The sequence below is a fragment of the Poecile atricapillus genome, chromosome 21, assembly GCF_030490865.1.
Source record: "Poecile atricapillus isolate bPoeAtr1 chromosome 21, bPoeAtr1.hap1, whole genome shotgun sequence".
NCBI lineage: Eukaryota > Metazoa > Chordata > Aves > Passeriformes > Paridae > Poecile > Poecile atricapillus.
In genome coordinates this window covers 2,038,188-2,059,656 of record NC_081269.1, presented here as the reverse complement: position 1 = coordinate 2,059,656, position 21,469 = coordinate 2,038,188, and the positions used below count along the sequence as shown (strand labels likewise).

The 21,469-nt window shown below is 51.2% G+C and overlaps 2 protein-coding genes across 5 annotated transcripts in view; one reads left to right on the top strand and one right to left on the bottom strand.

Annotated features, from left to right (window-relative positions):
• The window catches only part of HEATR6 (HEAT repeat containing 6), a 340,544-nt gene that overhangs the window by 51,654 nt on the left and 267,421 nt on the right, over positions 1-21,469 (bottom strand). The window lies entirely within an intron of this gene.
• On the top strand, positions 8,356-21,087 carry VEZF1 (vascular endothelial zinc finger 1). Of its 4 annotated transcripts, none has more exons than XM_058854561.1 (7): positions 8,361-8,593; positions 13,853-14,550; positions 15,279-15,342; positions 16,311-16,494; positions 17,950-18,171; positions 20,217-20,261; positions 20,621-21,087. In XM_058854561.1, the coding sequence occupies exons 1-7, from the start codon at positions 8,561-8,563 to the stop codon at positions 21,046-21,048; spliced, it is 1,674 nt and encodes a 557-aa protein (XP_058710544.1). In that variant the 5' UTR covers positions 8,361-8,560; the 3' UTR covers positions 21,049-21,087. The 4 variants fall into 4 exon arrangements, with proteins under 4 accessions (XP_058710546.1, XP_058710544.1, XP_058710543.1 ...); XM_058854560.1 differs by lacking the exon at positions 8,361-8,593 and adding an exon at positions 9,473-9,552; XM_058854563.1 differs by lacking the exon at positions 20,217-20,261 and having other exon boundaries at positions 8,356-8,593.

The following is a 21,469-nucleotide window of genomic DNA, read 5'->3' as shown; positions in this document are numbered from 1 at the left end:
CCCCTCTCCTAAATCCTTTCTCCACCCCGGAGCAGGTGGGTTTGTGCTGCACAGCGAGCAGGCAGCGTTCCCTCCCCGCTGCTTCTCCCCGGCAGCGCTGGCTGAGCTGCGCCGCTCCTGCAGGGCTCTGCCTGTTGCGATGCTCCTGCGCTGCCATAGTGCCGCTTTGTTGGGACAACTGAGGCCGATTGTGCGCCCCGGGGCTGCCTGGCCCCTCTGGGCCGCCCTGGGCCCTGCAGCTGCCCGGCAGCCCGGCCCGATACTGCCTTCATTGTGCCAGCACTTCGGGAAAGCGCCCTGGAGAGGGAGGGAATCTCTCCTCCTTAATTGCACATCGTCCTGATAGCCCCGGACTTAATAAACCCAACACTAGCTCTGAAATAGAAACGGTTAGAAAAGCTGTGGTTTCTCCTAGAAACCACAGTTTGGGGTTTTGGGTTCTTTTTTATTTTCCTGTTGTTTGTTTGGGGTGTTTTTTCCTAACAGAAACTTCTGCTTTAGTACAGGGGATTCTTTCGTTGCTCTGTGTGTTGGCTGTGCCGTGAGGTTTCTTGCTCCTGATAACAGCAGAGATTTTTAGTTGTGCAGCAAAATTAGAGTCATTTCTAGATTGGCTTAAAAGAGCCCCAGCTTTGGTGAGAATTCCCCACGCCGAGAGCAGAATGATCCTCGCTGCACCTGCACGGGAAGAGCAGTTTATCTGGAATTGCAGTTGGAGCGGTTTCAAATACAAAACTGAATTATTAGGAAAAATGAAGATTCCAGGCAGGTCCCTGTGTAATAAACGTTCCTTAAAACCCCTCTCCCACACGCCTGAAGGTGAGTTAGTGATGTGCCCATTGCATGGTCCCTGCAGTGCTTTGTCCTACCCCGGCGGAGCTGCGGGATGGGATGGGCACAGAGCCCGGCAGAGCTGCGGGATGGGCACAGAGCCTGGCAGAGCTGCGGGAAGGGATGGGCACAGAGCCCGGCAGAGCTGCGGGATGGGCACGGAGCCTGGCAGAGCTGTGGAATGGTCCTGGAGCCCAGCAGAGCCGCAGGATACACACGGAGCCTGGCAGTGTCGTGGGGTGGTCACAGCAGCTGGCAGAGCTGCGGGATGGGCACAGAGCAGGGCAGAGTCACAGGACAGAATGGGCACGGAGCAGAGCTGTGGGACAGGATGGGCATGGAGCAGGGCAGAGCTGAAGGATGGAATGGGCACAGAGCCTGGCAGAACTGCGGGATGGTTTTGGAGCACGGCAGAGCCGCAGGATAGGCACAGAGCCCGGCAGAGCTTTGGGATGGGCACGGAGCAGGGCAGAGCTGTGGGATGGGCACGGAGCAGGGCAGAGCTGCGGGATGGGCACGGAGCAGGGCAGAGCTGTGGGATGGGCACGGAGCAGGGCAGAGCTGCGGGATGGGCACGGAGCAGGGCAGAGCTGCGGGATGGGCACGGAGCAGGGCAGAGCTGCCGGACAGGGCAGGCACAGAGCCCGGCAGAGCCGCAGGAAGGGCTGCAGCCTCTCCTGGCGCTCTCTGTCTTTGCTCCTGGGTGCCGAGGGGGACCTGGCTCAGCTCTGCGTCCCCTCCCGCCCGGCGGGCTGGGTGGATGTGCCTCTTGCAGAGCCATTAACATAATTTTATGCACTAATTTGTGTAATCATTAAAGAGTCGAGCAGGGCATTGTTCACATGAGTAATTACCTCTATATTCTAATAGCTCTAATTCATCCTTTTAGTGAGTTTCGTGTTTCAGTGACTCAGCCACGATTCACGCTTCGGGTCCTGTATTTTTTTAAGAAATGCCCGTTTCTCGCATGACTTGGTTGCCCTCTGCGCAGCTGATGACGTGACAGATCCTGCCGAGCTCAAAGCACGCGGATGCCGACCTGGGAAGATTTGCCAGCGTGGATCCGGAGCTCTGGGGCTGCCTGCATCCCACGGGGTGCTTGACTGGCTGGGATGCTGCGGAGAGCAGCTGCCAGCGGAAATTTAAACATGAAAAACTTGGCAGTTTGCTGAACTCTGGGTATTTTCCTTCTGACAAAAGGGCAGGGCTGTATTTTTGTAGTGATTTTTGATACAAGATGAAACACTGGGAAAATATTCCGATGCGCAGATTCTGGATCCATTGATTCTCCATCCTCACACGTGCGTGCCTCTACAAAGGGCACAGGCAGGAGGGGGGGCACGGGGAGCATCATTTTCTGCCTGATTTGCAGGATGACACAGGGTATTTTCCCGACGGCACGGAAATTAATTTGAGGCAGAGCTGCCTGCTACTACCAAAGGTTTTGTTTCCTCCTTGGAAACACGGAGCAAAGTTGGTTCCTTGGCCAGTGAGAGCAGGGATGCTCTGCCCGAGGCTCCCGCCGGCACTGCATGCTCATCCCTGTGGGATCAGCTGAGCGATGCAGATGAATGCACAAACATTGATTATTTTGGAGACAATCCATAACTGCCAAATGAGATTAAACACCACCCAGGTCCCAGAAAAAAATAAAAGTAAATAGCAAAGAATAAAGAAAATGGGGCACAGCATTGGCAAATGGTCCTGAGGGACCATCTAGCCGAGTATTAATCCCTGCCATCCCCATCCCTGAAGGATTTCAGAGCTCTCTGCTGCTATTAATCGCAGCAGCCCTGCAGGGAAGGTAATGCAGCATTATCCGTGTTTTCCAGCTGTGGCTGGGGAGGAGGGAAGCAGCCGGCTCGGCCGAGCTTTGCCGTGTGTCAGTGAAAGATCAGGGATTAGCGTTAGGATTTCCTCGCTGGCTCGGCTGCTCTAATTCAGCGGTGATGTTTTTCCCTAAATGCACTGACCTTATGTGCCTGCCGCTGCACATCCCGTGCCCGGGAGGAGCCGGGGCAGATGGTGGGAAGGGGAGCAAGGCAGGAGCGGATGTTTCCCTGCAGTCCTCGGCCCCGCAGGAATTATTACTAAAAATGGTCACTGGTGATTAACTGGAGCAGTGCGCTGCTAAGTAATTGGTACGAGCTCTGGCTCGGGAAGTTTTTAAATCAAACTGGGAAACAGTTTTCCTGGAGAGCAGCAGAGTTCAGCAGGTTCAAAGGCAGAGTGCTGAGGGCAGCGCGGGGCAGGGGGTGAGCAGGGGTCGCGGAGCACTTGCCAGGAGGGCTCTGAAATGTCCCGTGCGAGACAGAAAGAGCTGCGATCTCGTCTCTGTGCACACCCTGTAAGTCGGAAGGACACACAGGAGCTGTGGCTGCCCCATCCATCCCTGGAAGTGTTCAAGGACGGGGCTTGGAGCAACCTGGTCGAGCGGGAGGTGTTCCTGCCCTTGGCAGGGGATTGGAAGTGATCTTCAGTATCCCTCCAGCCCAAACCATCGCACGGTTCTAGGGTTGGGTGTGAATCGGGGGCAGTCCCCACCATGAGACAGCAGTGCCTGGCTCTGTGCTCCCCCGTGTGCGGCTGTCCCGGGGTGTCCCCGCAGCGCCAGAGATGAGCAGGGACACGGACCCTGCCAGCAGCATCCCCGGGGCCGCCGTGGGGCGGCTCTTTCCCTCCGTGGGGCAGAGATGACAGCGGCCGTTCTATGGGGGGGGAAAAAAAAAAAAAAAGTTGTGACGGAGATTACAAAAATAACAACAAAAAGCCGCTGGGTGCTGGCGGCGTGGGGCAGTGCGGAGCTCAAGGTGCCAAGCAGAGATTAGCCCAGGCACGGCTGAGGACAAGGAGGTGGGAAGAGATAAGGGCACTTCCCGGCGTGCGGCCGCAGGGCTAAACATAGCCCAGGGCTCGCTGTCCCTCGGCCGGAGGAAGCTCCGAGCGGCTCCCGGCGTGTGCTGGGCCCCTCGGAGCGGCCGAGCCCCGGGGGAAGGCGGCCAGCCCTGCCCCGCCGGGCTGAGCCAAACTCGGGCCGTGGGACAGCGGGAATCAGCCGTGCCCCAGGGACAGGAGACAGTGAGGGATGGGGAGGCAAAGATTAGGGAGGATGAGGAAACCCCAGGAAGGCAGGAAAGGTTTCCCCCCTGGGTTTCCCACGGCAGGTGAGGCAGAGTGGGGGTCAGGGGGCGCGGGAGGTGCAGCAGGGAGGAAAGAGTTCGGGAGCGCTGCAGGGAAGGGAGTGACCATTGCAGGGCGGTTTGCCATGGGAATGCTTTCACCAGGGAATGCCTCAAGCATGGAGTAACCGTGAGGCTTTTCCTGCCTGGCGGGAGCGCGGCCCTCGGGGAGCCCTGAAATGCTGAGCGTGGTGGGGGCCGGGGGTCTCCCCACTCTCACAGCCCTGGCACCACAACCTCCCTGCCCTGGCCATCCCCCTGGCTTCTCCAGCTTCCCTCCCTCCCTCCCTCCTTACACATCACCGCAGAGTTTGGAGCTAAACGCAGGAAAGCAGAGCAGGGAGCAGCTCTCGGCCATCCCTGCGAGTCCCAGTGACAGCGCTCCTTCCCCTGGGGCTGCTTCCCCACCGATCGCCGTCCTGCCTCCCAGTGCTCCAGCCGAGCTGGCTGGTAATTTCCTGCATCCTATTTCCCTCTTTTGAAAAGTGAAGCGATGCGCTAATTACGAGAAGGCTCCGGGGCTCTCGGCAGTGGCAGCGCTCCCACCCAGCCCGGGGCCGGCTGGGGGTGGCCCTGGCCGGGCACGGGCAGGACAGGACATCTCTGCCACCCTCGAGAGCAGGATGGAGACCGGGACTGTGGGCAGCCATCTGGCAAGAGCTTTCCCTTTCCCTTTCCCTTTCCCTTTCCCTTTCCCTTTCCCTTTCCCTTTCCCTTTCCCTTTCCCTTTCCCTTTCCCTTTCCCTTTCCCTTTCCCTTTCCCTTTCCCTTTCCCTTTCCCTTTCCCTTTCCCTTTCCCTTTCCCTTCCCCTTCCCCTTCCCCTTCCCCTTCCCCTTTCCCCATCCATTTTCCTGTCCCTTTCTGTTCCCATTTCCATTTCCCTCTGCACAGTAAATGGGTTGTCTGTCCCTGCAGCACCGTCCACCCTCGTTTTGCTGCGGGTCAGGGGTGCTCATCCAGCAGGTGCTGGGCAGTGGGAGACCGTGGGATGCTCTCCTGAGGATGCTGGATCATCCCACGGCTCCTCCCAACAGGCGCACTCTGCTTCCACACCTGCTTCCCACAGATGTAATTCACTGTCTCTGTTCAGTGTCCCTGATCTCTTCTAGAGAGATTCGAGGCTGCAAAGAGAGAAACCAGAGAAGACAGAACTTGGGAAGCAGCTGAAGGAAATTGCCTGCGGGGAGCACATTCTCAGCACCATCAGCGCAGCTTATTTACACACTCGAGGGCTCTCAGCCCCACAGAGCTGCGAAATTCAAAGCCTGCTGTGGCACTCGGAGCATGAACAGAAAGGGGTTCCTCTAAAGCTGAAATATTTGACCGCAGTTTCTATTGCAGGTGGTGCAAGCACACGCTGGCCCAGGGAATGGGAGCAGGGACTGTCAGCAGGAGCTGGCACCGGGCAGAGCAGGGCTGGGGCAGCTCGGGTCTGTCCCTGGGCAGCCACACCACCAGCCTCGGCACTGGCACTGGAGGCAGGAGACACCCAGCAGCATTCCCTTCCTTCCTAACAATGTGGGAAGCGCCAAGGGAAAAGGAGGGAAGATTTGAGTTTGAAAAGGCAGAAAAGCGCAGCCTCGGGACGGTGGTAAATGGGCCACACGGTTCCCAGTGCCCTAGAAATTCCCTGTGCGCCGCACAGCGGGGTGGCTGCTGATGCTATCGCTGTCCCAGCTCCATGACTAAGGGAGCTGGAAGGTATAAATTAAATAACACAACACTTCAAGCCGCCTGTTATGTGGGTTTGTCCTAAGCAGCGCTGCTTTAATTAAGATGGAGAGTTTACAAATCTAACCTTTGTTTATTCTGCTTTGGGGCATATATAATGTAAATATGTGTTTTCAAACACTGTGGCTTTTTAGACTTCCAGTTATAATTCTGGGTAAAGGAAAGTTCGTCAGGTTTGGCACAGACTTGCCCTTTCTAAATAGAGCTCCTGCGAGTCCTTCCCCCGGGGGCTCTCAGCTCGCTCTGCTCCCAGCCCGGCTCTGGGCTGGGATGTGGAAAAGAGGGGCTGGGAGGGCCCGGCCCGGCACTGCCGAGAGGGAAGTGGGTTCCAACTCCGTTTCCCTCTCATCTGACTTAGCTGTGAGTCTCACAGGTTTTGTTCCTGTGTCCCCTCTCGGTCCTTTAGCTGTGAAAACAAGAACAGAGTTTAGGCGGCTACGTGCTCGTCGGGATTTCTCCGATGAGTCAGTGATACGCTTGGGTAGTTTTCTTAGCCTTTAATTGAAGTGAGTGTGAGCCCTTAACAAAGAGCTCTCCCAAGTCTTCCTTAATAAGCGTTAACAAAAATAACTGAGCGACCGGGAGGGAAATAACCAGGGGCGGCAGTGGTGTCCCCTCTCCTCGAACGTGGGGTTCCTGCGGACTCTCCTGAGGGCAGGAACACAGGGCAGGACAGGGACACGGGCTGCACTGAGGGTGATCCAGCTGATCCCGCGCCACGGCTGGGAAAAACATCTGGGATGAGCACAGACCATCTCCAGGCGAGCCGGGCTGGTGGAGTGCTGCACTGGCAAACCCCTTTGGCTCTTTTTTTTGGTCTGTTTTTCTCAGTTTCTGCTTCTGCAGAGCAAGGGCACTATCTTGCACAGCTCTGCTGTGGTGCAGACGGTGGGGTCAAAACCAAGCAGGCTCCAAACTCCCCGAGGCAGACGGACTCTTGGAGCCACAGGTGCTCCCAAGCAGGCTGGGCCACTCCAGGCAGCCAAGCCCCTGGGCACGTAGTCACAAACTTCCCTCTGGGGTCACAAGGCTGAGAAACTCTTTTTTGTTTCAAATGCAAACACATTTTGACATAACCACTTGACTCTGGCACTGGAGTTTCAAGGAAAAAAGCCTGAGAGGCGTGAAAGAACCGCAGGCATCTCTCGGAACAGAACTACGACTGTTTTGCAATGCTCTTGGAAGGTGAAGAAATGCCTGGGGAGGGCTGAGGAGCAGCGCTGCAGGAGCCAGGTGACACAAGGCTGCACAAAGCCACAGCTGAGCCGGCGGGACGAGTGTCCCCTGCTCTCTGCTCTGTCCCCACTGTCCCTCCTCCCTGCTGCGCCGGGGTTTCGCTGAGCTGCGGCTTCAGGACCGGCCTTTGCATTATCTGTAACAGGAGACAAGAAAAACCACCCGGGTGTCCCATAGGGGAGGAAGTCACAGGGGCCAAATTTAGCCCTGCACGCTGCAGCCAGGGCGCCTCGGCCGCTTCTTCCCGCGCCTGGTGCTGCCGAGGCCTCAGATGCTCAGCAGGGATCCAGGCCTGAGCAAAGAGGATTGACCAGAGCTGGGGGAAAATAAATAATCAAGTGCTGTAAGCCTGTTTTCATCTCCCCAGTGCCAGGGAAGGCGAGGGGAAGTCAGGATTAAAACCCCCTCCTGTGACAGTGTTAAACCTGCCACACTCAGGTGTCGAAGAAAATGCTGGTGTCCCTCAGATGCCACCTGAGGCAGGGCACAGATGTCCCCCTCACCCTGCCCTGTCCTGGGAGCACCAGGGAGGTGCAAGGAGCAGTCCCTGGGCCCCGTCCTGCTGCCTGTCAGGGACGTGCTTGATGTATGTAAACACGTAATTAACGGTACATATGTATTTAATTGCTCGTGGCTACGATTTGCATGCATGTGCTGCGCCGAAGATGCCTCAGGTACGGGCGAATCCACCCGGCTGGCCCCGTGGAGGCGTGCGGGGCTGCGCAGGGTCACCGCACCGCCCGAGCCGGCGGGCCCGGGGGACACGGCTGCGGGACAGCGACGGGCCCGGCCCCCCTGGAGCCCGGCCAGGCGGGGTGCGAGGCAGGGCCGGCCCGGCGAGGCGGCAGCAGCCCCGCAGGGCTGAGGGCGAGCCCGGGTGGGCTGAGGACGAGCCCGACCGTGTCAGGGCGGTGGCGGCGCGGGGCGACCCCCGGGGCGGCCCCGAGTTCACACCCCCCCTCCGCCCCCGGCGCTGCCGCCCGCCCGCACCCGCGGGCGAAGCCGCCCCCCGCCGCCCCCGCGGCTCCCTCCCTCCCTCCCGGCGCGGCGGGCGGGGGCGGCGGGCGGGCGGGGAGGGGAGAAGGGGCGGGCGGGCGGCTCAGCGGCCCCGGGGCCGAGCCGGGGCGGGCGGCGGCGGCGGCCCCGGACACCTCGGCCGCTCCTCCATCTTCTCTCGCCACAGCTCGGCTTCCCCAGCCCGGGACCGGCCCATTGCCAGCCCCGCGGGGGGGGCGGCCGGCCCGCCGCGCCGCCCCGGCCCCGCCGCCCGCGCCGCCGCCCCGCCGCGCCGCCCCGGGCCCGCCGCCCGCCCCGCGGCGAGGGGAGCGGCGGGGGCGGCGCCGCGGCCGCCCGGGCCATCGACGCCCCGCCGGGGCGCCGCGCCGCCGCCTCCCCCCTCTGGGCCGCAGTGGTGCAGCCCGAGGTTAGCGGAAGCGGCCGCTCGGCGCTGCCATGTTGAGCCGCCGCCGCCGCCGCCGCTTTGTTGTCGGCTCCATGTAGCTGCGGCCCGGGGGAGGGAGCGACGGGGGGACCGCCCGCCGCAGCCGCCGCCGCCGCCGCCCGGGGCCGCGCCGCCCCCGCCATGGAGGCCAACTGGACCGCGTTCCTCTTTCAGGTGAGGCCCCGCGGCGGCGGCGCTACCCGCGCCCCCCCTCTCTCCCTCCCTCCCTCACGGCCGCGGCCCCGCCGGTCCCCGCCGGGCCGGGCTGTCACTCAGCGCGGCCGCCCGGCCCCCGCCCGCCCCCGGCCCGGCCCGGCCCGGCCCGACCCGGCCCGCAGGGCAGCGCCTCAGCGGCCCCGCGGCTCCGCTTCTCCCTCCTTCCCTCCTGCACTTTCTCCCTCCGCCGCCGCCCCGCAGCGCGCTCCCTTCCCGCTTTCATTACAAACCACCGATATTCATATTTGTATTTTATTTTTATATTTTCCCCCGCAAAACATGAGATCGCGCTTTATTTCTTTTTATTATTTTTTTTTGGTGTTTGCTTGTTTTTCTCTCTCTCCCCCCCCTCCCGCCCAAAAAGAAAAACAACAACAGAAAAAAAAAAAAAACCACGAACAAAAAAAAAACAACCCCAAGCTTCCACCGGGCTCCAACAAAACCCCGATGGAACAAACGCCGTGTCTGGGAGAATAAATTAATCCCTCTTTAAACAGCCTGACTCAGGGCCGGCTGACGAGGGAGCTTGTTTTCTTTTAAAATAGGACGCGAGCGGGCCGGATTTCTGTAAAAACTGGCGAAATCCTAACGGGAATGGGGAGGAATAGGGACGGTGGAGCGTGCAACCCCTCCCTTTGCCAACTGAGTCACAATTTTCCCCCTTTCTGTCGGTGAAAGACTGACTTAAAAACACCGCTGTTTATGTAATTCCGAAGAAAATCCAGTGTATCAGAAAAAAAACTAAAAAAAAAAAAAAAATCCTCGCCTGGCTTTTGTGAGCCTCGCGAGCCCTTTCGCACCAGATTGTTTTCTCCTGGTTTTTTTTTTTTTTTTGAGCTGGAAAACATAAAATGTGTGATTGCAGCAGCAGCAGCGGGGAAAAAAAAAAAATCGCCCAGCACATCACCTTTCTCAAGGTAAAATAATCCTCTTTGCACGTTCCCGGTGGCGGCCGCTCGCTTCCTCACTGTCCTCCTCGGAATTAAACCCAAACCCAACCCATGACACGAGTTTGAAAACCTGAGTTGAATGAATAAATCCGGCAAGAGCGAGCACCATTCCTTTAGGGAGGAAAAATTCGTCCCTTGCAAGTACCAAGGGATGAGTCACTCGCTCGGGTTCTCTGCCTCTGAAAACACGCCGGGAATGTTCCGGGGAGCCGGGACCGGGAGCTGGGCGCTGGGTTTTCCCCCTTTTCCCGATGGATGCGGGTGATGCCATCGAGTTTGGCTGAGGTCTGGTGAATTATTTCTCACTCTAGTGGGCAGTTGTGATTCGCACGTAGGAAACTTCACGCTAAGAAGTTAATCTCCTTAGTTTAGGGCCATCTCCCTCCGAGCCGGGGCTGCTTTAGTGCCTTGCTGCCTCCCAGCTGAGCGTTTTCCAGGGGAAATTTTTCCTAGGCTGGCAGGACTGTATTGCAGCAGGCTGAGAAATGCCAAGTAATGCTTTCAAGTACGTGTCCAGCTCCTCGCTGCTTGTCCGTGGTTTTTTTTGAAGGTGCTGAGTTTTGAAGTAGTGATGTCACACGCTGATTTAGGAGTCAGCTTTGCTGCTTTTAATTAAGGAGTCAGCAGTTCACTTTCCGAATGTGCGACTCGGAAGCATCTTCATAAAACTGTGACGTGGATATTTTCCTCTGATTTTTTTTTTTCCCCCTCTCTAAATAATAAAGCTTTCAGAGCTCATAATAAATGCTGGATATTGTTTCTTGAGTGGTTTTGTTAAAATCAATGATTTGGGGTGCGAGCCTGCCAATGCTCCCAGCAGAAAGCAGCACTGAGGTAGTCCTGATGTGACTTTCATTTTTCTTCTTCCCATTCTCACAGCAGCACAGCAGCCCTGATCCAGCTGATTAGTTAAAACTAGTTAAAAAGCATGGATTTAAAAGCCTTTTCCCAGTGTCAGTTAAATTACAAATGGAAGTGACTGAATATTCACACTCGTTCTTCCTGGCGGGAGTGTTAAACCAAGTGTGTGTTCCAGCTGGGACAGGATTCCTAAGGGACAGCTTAATACGTGGAATATAAAGTTGTAATTTTTAGCCAAATGTTATTAGAAGAGGTCTTAGTCCTGTAGCAGTGGGCTGTGCGACTGTAAATCGCTCCTTCCAAATAAAGTTGTTTGATTGTTTTTAGGTGGCATTTTGATGAATTGTATCCCTTTCTAAAGAAACAATCGTGCTACTGAATAAGCAGTTCGTGTTTGGATCTTAGTCCCCAAAATGCATAGTTTGAAAACCACTTTTAGGATGTGCTTGGGAAGCGAAAGTTGTATCTGTTAATGTGAGGAGGACTCATCCATCAGATGGAGTGTTCAAGATATGACTCATGCTAATTTGTTGCTCTCACATTAAGGCTGGAGCACAAAAATATTTTAGCCTCTGGCATTGGAAGTTCACAATGCCACATCCTACACTCCGGGTCACGAATTGCAGGGTTTTTTTGTTTACTGCCCCCCCAGGAGAGAAGGAATTAGTGACAGAACAAGGGATTTTGCACGAGAGCCAGTCCCAGGCCATCCAAATATCTCCAAAATGTTGACTTGATGTTAGTCCTGGGTCAAGTAAAACCGTGGTGGGAGCCTGCATAACTGTGCCTGCCAGAGGCGTGCAGCAGGTGCTGGCTTCCCTTCTCCAGCAGGGAGTTAAAAAAAAAATGCTGCCTGATCCTTTTTTAAAAGGCTTTAACAGCCCTTGGAAACTGAGGAGCACAGCTCATGGCAGAGGGGCTGCGAGGAGCACGGTGCTGCGAATAACGCTGCCTCCCCAGGAACCAAGACTTATATAAGCAGCAGCTCCATAGCCTGTAGCCTGATGAATATACTTTGTTTTATGTCCACTGGCTCCAACGGATCTGTAGGAATAAGTGCATCATTACCTTGAAGTGCTGAGGCTTAAAAATATCCATAAACTGCCTAAGTTTGAACCTTGTCCAAAGGATTTGGGCTCTCCATTATCCGATCTGCTAGCTCTGCCTTTGAAATTGTATCTCTGGAGCTATCATTAGGTGCTCTGCAGTGTCTTCTGGTGCAGTTTAACAGCATTGTTTAATGCTGATTTGAAGTTGTAAAACATTTCAGATTTTTTTTTAAGTTAAAATTGTGTTGAAGTGCACAACTTGCTCAGTATTGTGCTGTTAGTGTGAATCATGCAAACTCTTATTTTCATGCAATGTAGAAGTGTCAAAACCTTTTTAAAAATGTGGAAAATAAATGGCTGAAAGTCCACAATTGTCACTGAAGTCAGGGAAAAGTTTAATGGAGCTGCTGGAGCTTGTGCCGTGCCCTGATTTAGCAGCGTCGCCTCCAGGAGAGTTCTGGATCCAGCTCTTCGGCACTCGCTCCCTGAAATAAGCCAGCCCCTTGGGCTGTTGTTTGAGGTGGCTGCTGTGGCCAGGCAGGTGTGGTAATATCCAGCCTACCTGTTGCATCCCCAGCTTTGGCACAGACGGATCTAAAAAGCAGATACAGATGGACAGCCTAGCCTGGCTCCTAATGATTCCCACAAGTTTTGTCTCCTGTAAACGTCTGGAGGAGCCCAGGCTTTCTCCTGTGAACTGTTTTCCTGTCAGATAGGCTTGGAGTGTTTGGGAGCTTGTATTCCTTCCCACGTGGGTTAGTGTTGGTATCCACCCATGGCTTTTATCCAGAGATCACCAGCATCATGCTCCCAGAAAGTGAGATTGGAGCAACGCAGGAGCTGCCCCACAGCAAGGGAGAGATACTCTGGGAGGGCTGTAGTCCCTGCTGCGATCCAGAGAGGCAAAGCACCCAGGATACAACTAGGAAAAAGGCACAAAGTGAGCTTCTAGAAATACTGGCTTGTCCAAAGGATGTGTTGAAATGGATTCCCATGGGAAGAGCATTAGGCTGAGTGCTCTTCCTAGTACTGTCCACCCCAACAGATGTAAAAGTAGACAGGTCAGGGTCGTGCACTGGCGTAGTGTTTTATTCAACTCTCACAGCTTTGAATCATGCTTTTTGTGAGGAAAACCATAGGAAAGGAGTCCTGGAAGGCTGCACTACTGATCTAATGGGAATGCAAGTTTCCCCAAACTCAGCTTCAGGCCTGGCACGCTGCATTAATAACGAGCCTGATTTAAAACTGGTCTGATGAGACCGAGGCACATCTTGAATACAGATGCACTTAAACTGGCTTAAGGTGCTGGAGTGATTTATTTTAATGCTCCATTAGGCTGAATTGGTCTGTGTGGTTTCTAAACCACATTAAAATTGTATCTGCCAGGGTTTTGTCCCAGTCTGACTGGATGAGTTTTAATAACAGTGTTTCTGCCTTAGAATAACCTCGCGTGGTGCAGCAGAGCCCGTGGCAGGCAGGCTGCAGCTCAGCTGAGCGGTGCTGGCTGCGGCCCCCCCCTTCCCTTCCCTGTAGCTTCTGCCACAGATTCTATAGTTCAAAGTTAGTTGGTATTGGCTGCTTTCAACCAGCTTTCAGGGTTTATTCCCAATACCCCTGAACTGTGTTCTCCAGCATCTCTAGATGTCTCCCAGTGTGTATCGATCAGCTTCTCTTCCCCGCACAAAGTAGCTGCTGACGAAGAGAAAAAGGCCGTGCCGCTATTCTTGTTAGTTCCAGACGCAGAGAGCACAGTGGTCAGTGGATAAATGCATCAGGAACCTGCTAAATATAGAGATGTGGCTTTAGACAGCTCCCGATTGCAGTTGCTTTGGTTTCAGTGCTGGCACAGGGGTATGAACACACTGTTTAAATAAGACGCCTTATCGCATCCTGGCTCTCTGTGGCTGCAGTTCAATTCTCAGTGTGCACTAAGCTCGGCTTAAAGGTGGGGCCTTATTTTGCAACTCCTGTCAGTACCTTCATCCTCTCCAGAGATAGTCCTGAGGTGCCATCTGATACGATCATTAGCAAATGAGTTATCTGTTATGTAAAGAGGAAATGCTGTTATTAAAAGATCTCACAAGCACCTGGTTGTCTTCTGTAAAAAGTTGCCCTCCAGAAACTTAATAATTCCTTGATTGTTTGCTGTGTCCTACACTTACCACAGGATCTGCACAGCTAGGGCATTTACAGCACGAGCGGTTTATCTTGTCCAAAACCAGCATTATGTAACCTTCCCCTGTTGTTCCTTCCATGGCTTTTGGTCTAGAATGTGCTTCCCTGTCGTTTGTAAATGTTCTTACCGTGCCAGAGCGAGCAGCCATCCAGAGAATTTAAGTGTGAATGTTTGGTTTTAGGCACACGAAGCCTCCCATCACCAACAGCAGGCAGCACAGAACAGTTTGTTGCCTCTCCTGAGCTCTGCTGTTGAGCCGCCCGATCAGAAGCCGATTCTGCCCTTACCAATAACGCAGAAACCTCAGCCTGCACCAGAAACATTAAAGGATGCTATTGTTGGGATTAAAAAGGAAAAACCTAAAACCTCCTTTGTGTGCACTTACTGCAGCAAAGCTTTCAGGGACAGCTACCATTTGAGACGTCACGAGTCCTGCCACACAGGGATAAAGTTAGTGTCACGGCCAAAGAAAACTCCCACCACAATGGTGCCCCTTATCTCGACCATCGCTGGTGACAACAGCCGGAGTTCACTGGTTTCGACTATCGCAGGCATCCTGTCCACAGTCACTACGTCTTCCTCTGCCACCAACCCCAGCAGCAGCGCCGGCGCCACGGCCATGGCGGTGACGCAGACAGTGAAGAAGCCCAGCAAGCCCGTGAAGAAGAACCACGCTTGTGAGATGTGTGGAAAGGCCTTCAGGGACGTCTACCACCTCAACCGGCACAAGCTGTCCCACTCCGACGAGAAACCCTTCGAATGTCCCATTTGCAATCAGCGCTTCAAGAGAAAGGATCGCATGACCTACCACGTGAGGTCTCACGAAGGTGGCATCACGAAACCCTACACCTGTGGTGTTTGTGGAAAAGGCTTCTCAAGGTACCACGTAGCAAATCCCAGGCATGCTTCGCTGTTGGCTTTTCATGAGCAAGAAGGGTTATGCTATGGTAGTGAGGAGCTGGGAGAACCAAACTTCTCAGGAGATTGGTGAGGGGATAAAGAGCCTTGTCTGCCTTTAGGGTGGGGGAGTCTCCATCTGAGCAAGGTTAGCAGTGGCCAGAAGTGGTCACTTTTTTAGGACAGTGGTTTGAAATGGTTTCTCAACCTCATCCAGGTCCCATAAGATGTGTGTCTGTGTCGCTGGGGGTGGGCACAGAGCTCCCTTACCAGCCTTTGCCGTGGTCTGTGACCAAATGGGGCAGGGCAGGGAAGCTGTCACCTGGTCTTACAGCAAGGTGGAGGGCACTGACAGAGCACAGGGACAGCTTGCACTGCTGCCAGCTCTGTTTGTACCTGTACTTGCAACAGAGAAAACTTCAACCTTTAGGACTGTTGTGCTCTCACCTTTACACAAGGTGTGACCAAACGTGCCATTTTCAGGTGTGTGAGGAGAGCAGAGTTAAGTTTGAAACCACAGGTTGGTTTTAAGCTGTGAGGAGCTGCAGGTGAAGCCCCTGGTAGGTGAGGAGAAGGGATTTATCCTGGCTGTCAGAGGGATGGGGGCTGCAGGGAGTGACCAGCGCAGTGTCAGCACCGCTAGCCATGGTGTCCCGACTCGGTGTTTGTAACACTTTGTGCACTTTTCTCCTGTTCTCTCTTTCTTGCAGGCCTGATCATTTAAGCTGTCACGTTAAACATGTTCACTCAACAGAGAGACCCTTCAAATGCCAAGTAAGGGCTAAAATGGTTTATAAAGAACAATACCTTATTGTGCCAGTAGTACTCAGGTGAATCTTTCCAGAACTGTATTTACTCCTAGAATTTTGAAAAGCAAGTTTAGGAGTAAAGCCACATCCGCCACCACACCATGGTGCTGGAGTTCTAGTGGAACTTTAAAAAGATGCCATGGCTGCTTTTTTAGGAAGATTAGAGGCTTTTTGCTTTCTTGGAGAACAGCGTAGTTGCTCTGTTTTACCATATGCTTAACTTAGTAGTAGGATTGTAGCAGCATCCTCAGCTCAGTGCTCATTTCTGGGGTAATGTCTGCAGTGTGTTTCTCAGCATGTTCAAATCAAATGTCTTTCTCAGCACATCTATTTAAAATGGGTGGGAATGGTTGATTCTGGATCTGTTATTTTGCTGGAAGGGAAAAGCAAGTTGTCATAAGTTGATGACTGAGTCTAGGAGAAATAATTTGATTGCCCTTGAACAATTAACTGTTTTGCTTGGAATATCCATGCTTATTCCAACCTGTGTTTTAGTGACTTACTAAATAAAAACCTTGAGTAAAAAGAATAGTGTTAGAAAAAGTTGTTTTGGATGGGAACAGAAGTAATTGAGCAGCATAGGGTACCAAGTTCATATTTGTTCAGTAAAATTACATTAGAAACCAACTTTGCATATTGTAGGTGCTTTTTATAAGCTCCCTCTTGGATTGGTGGGTAAGACAACCCACTGCTTTAAGTTCAAGCAGTATAGAGTATGATTTTTGTCTTGCTTGTCTCAGAAGCAAATTCCATTCTCAGTCTCTGCTGAGTAGTTTGATTTTCGTTTCTCTGTAAATACGGGTAAAACTTAAAGTTGCCAGTACACTTAGGATCCTGTTACGACCTGCATGGTAACATGGGCTCCCAGTGGGCCTGTAGCTGAGGCTGTACTGCTCTGTCTGCACCTCAAGTGTAACTTTGTCCTTCATCTAGACGTGCACTGCTGCCTTTGCCACCAAAGACAGACTGCGGACACACATGGTGCGCCATGAAGGAAAGGTATCGTGTAATATCTGTGGTAAACTTCTGAGTGCAGCATATATCACCAGCCACTTAAAGACACACGGGCAGAGCCAAAGTATCAACTGTAATACCTGTAAACAAGGCATCAATAAAAGTAGGTGAACGTTTTACAAACATTTCTAATGACTGTGTGTTTGCAAAGAGAATTGCCTTTGATGATGTTAAAATTCAGCTGGGTGTCTGTCCCTCTGGGTGGTCACACCTTTTAACAGTAGATATTTAGTAACAGAATCTGCTTCAACTCAGGGATTGGCATGTGTGGAGTTGGTTTGCTGCAGACTGTGCCCTTATCCCTTGGGAATGCCCTGCAGTTCATGACAGTGACCCATCTCTTGAAGAAGAGAGTTCCCAAGTTTTCTCACCTTTTAAGTTCAGTGCTACTCCCTGAACTGTGCAGGCCTAAAAGTCCAGCAGATAGTTTGGAGATTTTAGACTAGTTAAGAACTGCTAAGATCTGCCAGGTTTCAGGTCTGAAGCCTCATCTAAAGCTCATCAAAATCAGGAGAAAGTTTTTTCTGCTTTCTCTGAGCGTTGACCCTGGGGCTCAGTGTTTCCTCTCTCAGGCAGTAGCTGACAAGAAAAGGATTTAAACCCAGCCCTGGTATGTTTTGGGCATTAATGGCATCTGACTGGTGGTGTGCAGGAGGTCAGATGAGATGTTTGTAATAGCTCCTTCGAGACTTAAACTCTGTGGAAGTGCTGCAGTCTGGACCTGGGAGTGCCTAGCAAGCAAATGAAGACTTGACTTTCAAATTTTCCCTATTAAAATATCTGTAACTTAAGTTAACCCACATGGTTAGTAATGTAAAACGGGTTTTCAGAGGAATAAAGAGGCAGAAGTACGGAATGTCTTTGGAAACTTTGTCCTTAAAGCCTTCTAAACTGTATTAATTTACAACATCTTTGCAGTTCCTGTTACTCCTGGATGATTTGAAGGTACTGGGAATGTCTGAAATGCCTGATTGTTGAGCTTAGTAGGAAATTTGGATGTGAAGTATTTTTCAAGGTATAGGGTTACAACTCTGGCTTCCCAAGCCAGTTTGGTGGTGCTAAGCCAGTTCACATGAGGCATTTAGAGCAGTTGTTAGAGGTGGAAATGATGAGCTGTACTGTGGCCAGAGAGTAGCCACAGGCTGTTCTCTGATGTAAAGGTAAACTGAGTCACACTTCTGATAAAACGTAGAAAGGCTTTTTTATTTTTCATTTTTAAGCTGGAGCTAAAGTTTAGAAAAAGTGGAATCAGTTTGAGTTCTAGAGACTCATTGGAGTCTTTCATTTCATTCTTCCTAAATACAAACTAAATAATGACAAAAGAAGTCCATTTTTGGCAGTAAAAGTAGATGTTCTTGACTTATATTTTGGTTTTTAGCTCTTGGAAAAGTAGTTTTATGAAGCACAGAATTAATGATATTGTTTTAAAAACTGTGATTTTGTTCTTGGAATCCTGTGAGATTCCACATGCTTTTTGTGTAGAAGTTGCCTCTATGGTCTCAGCAGAAAACAGAGTAACTTTTCAAGGTGAATTTGTGTTCTTACTTGATTGGCATAGCATGCATGAGTGAAGAGACCAGCAACCAGAAACAGCAACAGCAGCAGCAGCAACAGCAACAACAACAACAACAACAGCAGCAGCAGCAGCAGCAACAGCAACAGCAACAACAGCAGCAGCAGCAGCAACAGCAGCAGCAGCAGCAACACGTAACAAGTTGGCCTGGAAAGCAGGTAGAGACCCTGAGATTGTGGGAAGAGGCCGTCAAAGCGAGGAAGAAAGGTAAAACAAACCAATATTGTCACGGTTGGGTTTGTGAGATAGGGGAGGTTACAGTCAGACAGGGAGTTGAAGGTGTCAGGAAGGATGTCTTACATGACAGTTTCATTCTTAGAAGTCATAGCTAAGAGAGAGCAGGAGGAAACAGCCCCCAGATTAATTAGGCTGTGTTAAATGACCTGCTCATGACTTGCTCCCTTGCTCTCTGTGCTTGCCTGTGTCCTTAGAACCATCAGTTACAGAGGGGAGCTTGTGTCTGCTCCAGGGCAGGAGTGTGGGCTTTGACTTGCATGTGGCTTCTAGCTGTGTTTGTGCTTATTTACTCTGTTCACTTGTGCACACACCCACACACACCCTCTGTTCTTGCACCTTGTATGCTTTCTGTGTCCCCCAGTTTATTCCATCTGCTCTATCATCATGTAACCATCTTTGCATGAAGTTTTCTAGATCTCAGAGAACTTTTTTCTCTTTCTCTGTTGCTTTTTTTCATTACAAAATGAGGTAATCAGTGATCCTGTTCCTCCATCAGTGCTGGCTCACAGCTTACCTCACCTGTGCTGCTGTAATTGAAGTGGAATTGCTGTTGTTGGTCACTGTCAGCTAGTAGAGAACAGATTGCTTCTGTTTAGTGTTTTAGGATACAGTAGTTGAAATTCTCCCATTACTGCTGCTTACTTGATTCACAGCAGTTAGATTATTAATGCTCATCATGTGACTTCATGGATTACATGTTTTAGAAGTTCTTAATGACCACTGCTTATTGTTTTTCAATGGCTGTTTTTAGGAATGTTTTTGACTCACCTTATTTTTTTCTTTTCTCTCAACCTTCCTTTCAGTTTCTTCAATCTGTTTTTGTTTTCTAGGTTCTTGTTTGTGTTTTAGGCTGCTTGCTTCCTTTCCAATTGTTATGCCAGTAATTGAATTCTGTCATCAGACAGTACAGAAATAGCTTATTCACATCTAAATGTAGTGATAACAGAAACATTACATATCATCAGGCCACTAAATAGATAAAGCAAATTATGTTAGATTTAGAAAATCACTGTGAATTATTTTCTGCTTGTTCTTTCCTATGTCTTGTTTCCTTTTCCTTTCTTATTGAGAATGTTGAATATACTTTTACAGAACAGTGTTTTGGGGCAGGATGGGGGGTGAGGGGGGTGGGTGGGTAGCAGTGGTGTCACACTGGTGCTTTTAGCTTAACTGAATTGGGGAAGGGGCCTGGGTGGGATGTGTCTTTGGGTGTGACTGTGCTTGAAGGTGAAGTTAGACCAGTCAGTGCCATGCCTGAGCTGCTCTTTCCATGCTGGTTCTCCTGTGCTAAGTCCACTTGTGGTGGCTTTACAACACTAAATGGGATTTTTTTTTTTTGGTCTAGTACAATTTATTTTCACAATTTTTTTTTTTTTTTTTTACTCTTTCCCTTCCTCTCCATCCCTCCTAGCTATGGACTTTGAAGAACCAACAGTAACCCTTGAATGGGGCTAATGTTGCTTTCAAAGTTACATTTGTGTTGCCCCAGAGGCAAAGTGGACTCTTTGCTCCTGGTTTACCTCTGACACGTGGGTGTAACTGAGCTTGGGGTCCCGCCCTACAAATGTGGACGCAGACACGGCTTAGTAACGTTGCTGCAGAGTGTGTTTTCCCTGGTTTCTTTAGCAGCCAGCCCTTCCCTGCTCTGGAGCCTCCCGGTGTGGGTAGCCGGCAGGTGGTGCTGATGGATGTGCAGTGATCCCGTCCCCCCCGCGCCCCCCCGGCCAGCCCTGCTCCCCAGCCCCGGCCTCCTGGCTCTCCCTTGCTCTGCACTTCAGTCCTGCTTGCTGCAAACCCCCAAAACCCCCCAAACCAACATGGTGCAGCTGCAGCCTGTGGGAAAGCTGAGGAGCTGATGGGGGTTGAGGGATGTGCTGCTGGGGTAGCCTTGAAGTAGAGGTACTGTGAGCAGTGGAGCAGTTTAGTAGCAATAATTAAGACTGAAATAAGCAGGTGAATATTGAAATGAGCTTTGCTTATCAGTCCCTAATAATGACTTTTTAAAACCTTCACAGAATGTCAGTTCACCTTTGAGAAGGCTATAGAGTACGTACCATTCGGTATGTACACTCTCTCCTCTATTTCTACTGTTCCTCTTGGGAGGATTTTTTTGATTGTACCATACTGTTTTTATGAACATGGAAACCCTCTTGCTAAGAAAACCTCACTTGACTTCTCAGGAAAAAAAAAAAAAAAAATACTCAGTTGAAATGATCTGCATGAGAGTTTGTATTTCCTGTAGGCTATAGAATATTAACAGTTTTAACTTACTAATAATAGCTAAAGAAAATTATTCCAGAATTTGTACCTGTTCTTGTTTGGTTTTTGGGTTTTTTGTTCTGTTTTGTTTTGTTTAAATCTTGTCCATGGTTTTTTTATGTGTTAAAAACTTTTTGTCTTTTTTATGTCTCATTTTTAGAAGCTGCTAACTTGTGCCAAACCTCCACTGCTGCTACTACGCCTGTGACTCTTACTACTCCATTCAATATAACGTCCTCTGTGGCTTCTGGGACTATCACAAACCCAGTCACAGTGGCAGCTGCAATGAGCATGAGAAGTCCAGTAAATGTATCAAGTGCAGTTAATATATCCAGTCCGATGAACTTAGGGCATCCTGTAACTATAACCAGTCCTCTGTCCATGACCTCTCCATTAACGCTCACCACCCCGGTGAACCTGCCCACCCCGGTCACCGCTCCAGTGAACATAGCACACCCCGTCACCATCACGTCCCCCATGAACCTGCCCACCCCCATGACGCTGGCTGGTCCCCTCAACATAGCCATGAGACCAGTGGAGAGCATGCCTTTCCTGCCCCAGGCCTTGCCCACCTCTCCTCCCTGGTAAACAAGTTCTAAACAGTATTAAAAAAGGATTAAAATGGAATCCTTACCAGCAGTTCTTTTTTGGGTTTTGTTTGGTTGGGTTTTTTTTTTTGTTTTGTTTTTTTTGTTTTGTTTTGTTCTGTTGGGTTTTTTGTTTTGTTTTAGTTAATAAATTCAGACTAAGACACTGGGGCAACACCACCAGAGACCATAGTAGCATCTTCCCCTTGATTTGGCTCACATGGTTCAGGCTTGAGTTTCACTGGAGCACTTCATTTAAAGTAAGTTTTACCTTGTAGCTGACTGATGCTGAATTAGAGCAGACACTTATTTGCCAGAGTTTTTAAAAAAAAAAAAGGAAAAAAACAACAAAAAAAGGTAATTAAAAAACCCAGTTTTATGTTTTATCCCCTCAAATTATAACTTAGAAAATTATTTTAATC

What these genes read in the sequence shown, in the direction of transcription:
- VEZF1 (XM_058854560.1), top strand. Translation starts at nt 9,487, where the DNA reads ATGTGTGATTGCAGCAGCAGCAGCGGGGAAAAAAAAAAAATCGCCCAG. An exon ending in AGAGACCCTTCAAATGCCAA is followed by an intron (nt 15,343 to 16,310) that starts GTAAGGGCTAAA and finishes TCCTTCATCTAG; the next exon opens with ACGTGCACTGCTGCCTTTGC. An exon ending in CGTCAAAGCGAGGAAGAAAG is followed by an intron (nt 18,172 to 20,216) that starts GTAAAACAAACC and finishes AAACCTTCACAG; the next exon opens with AATGTCAGTTCACCTTTGAG.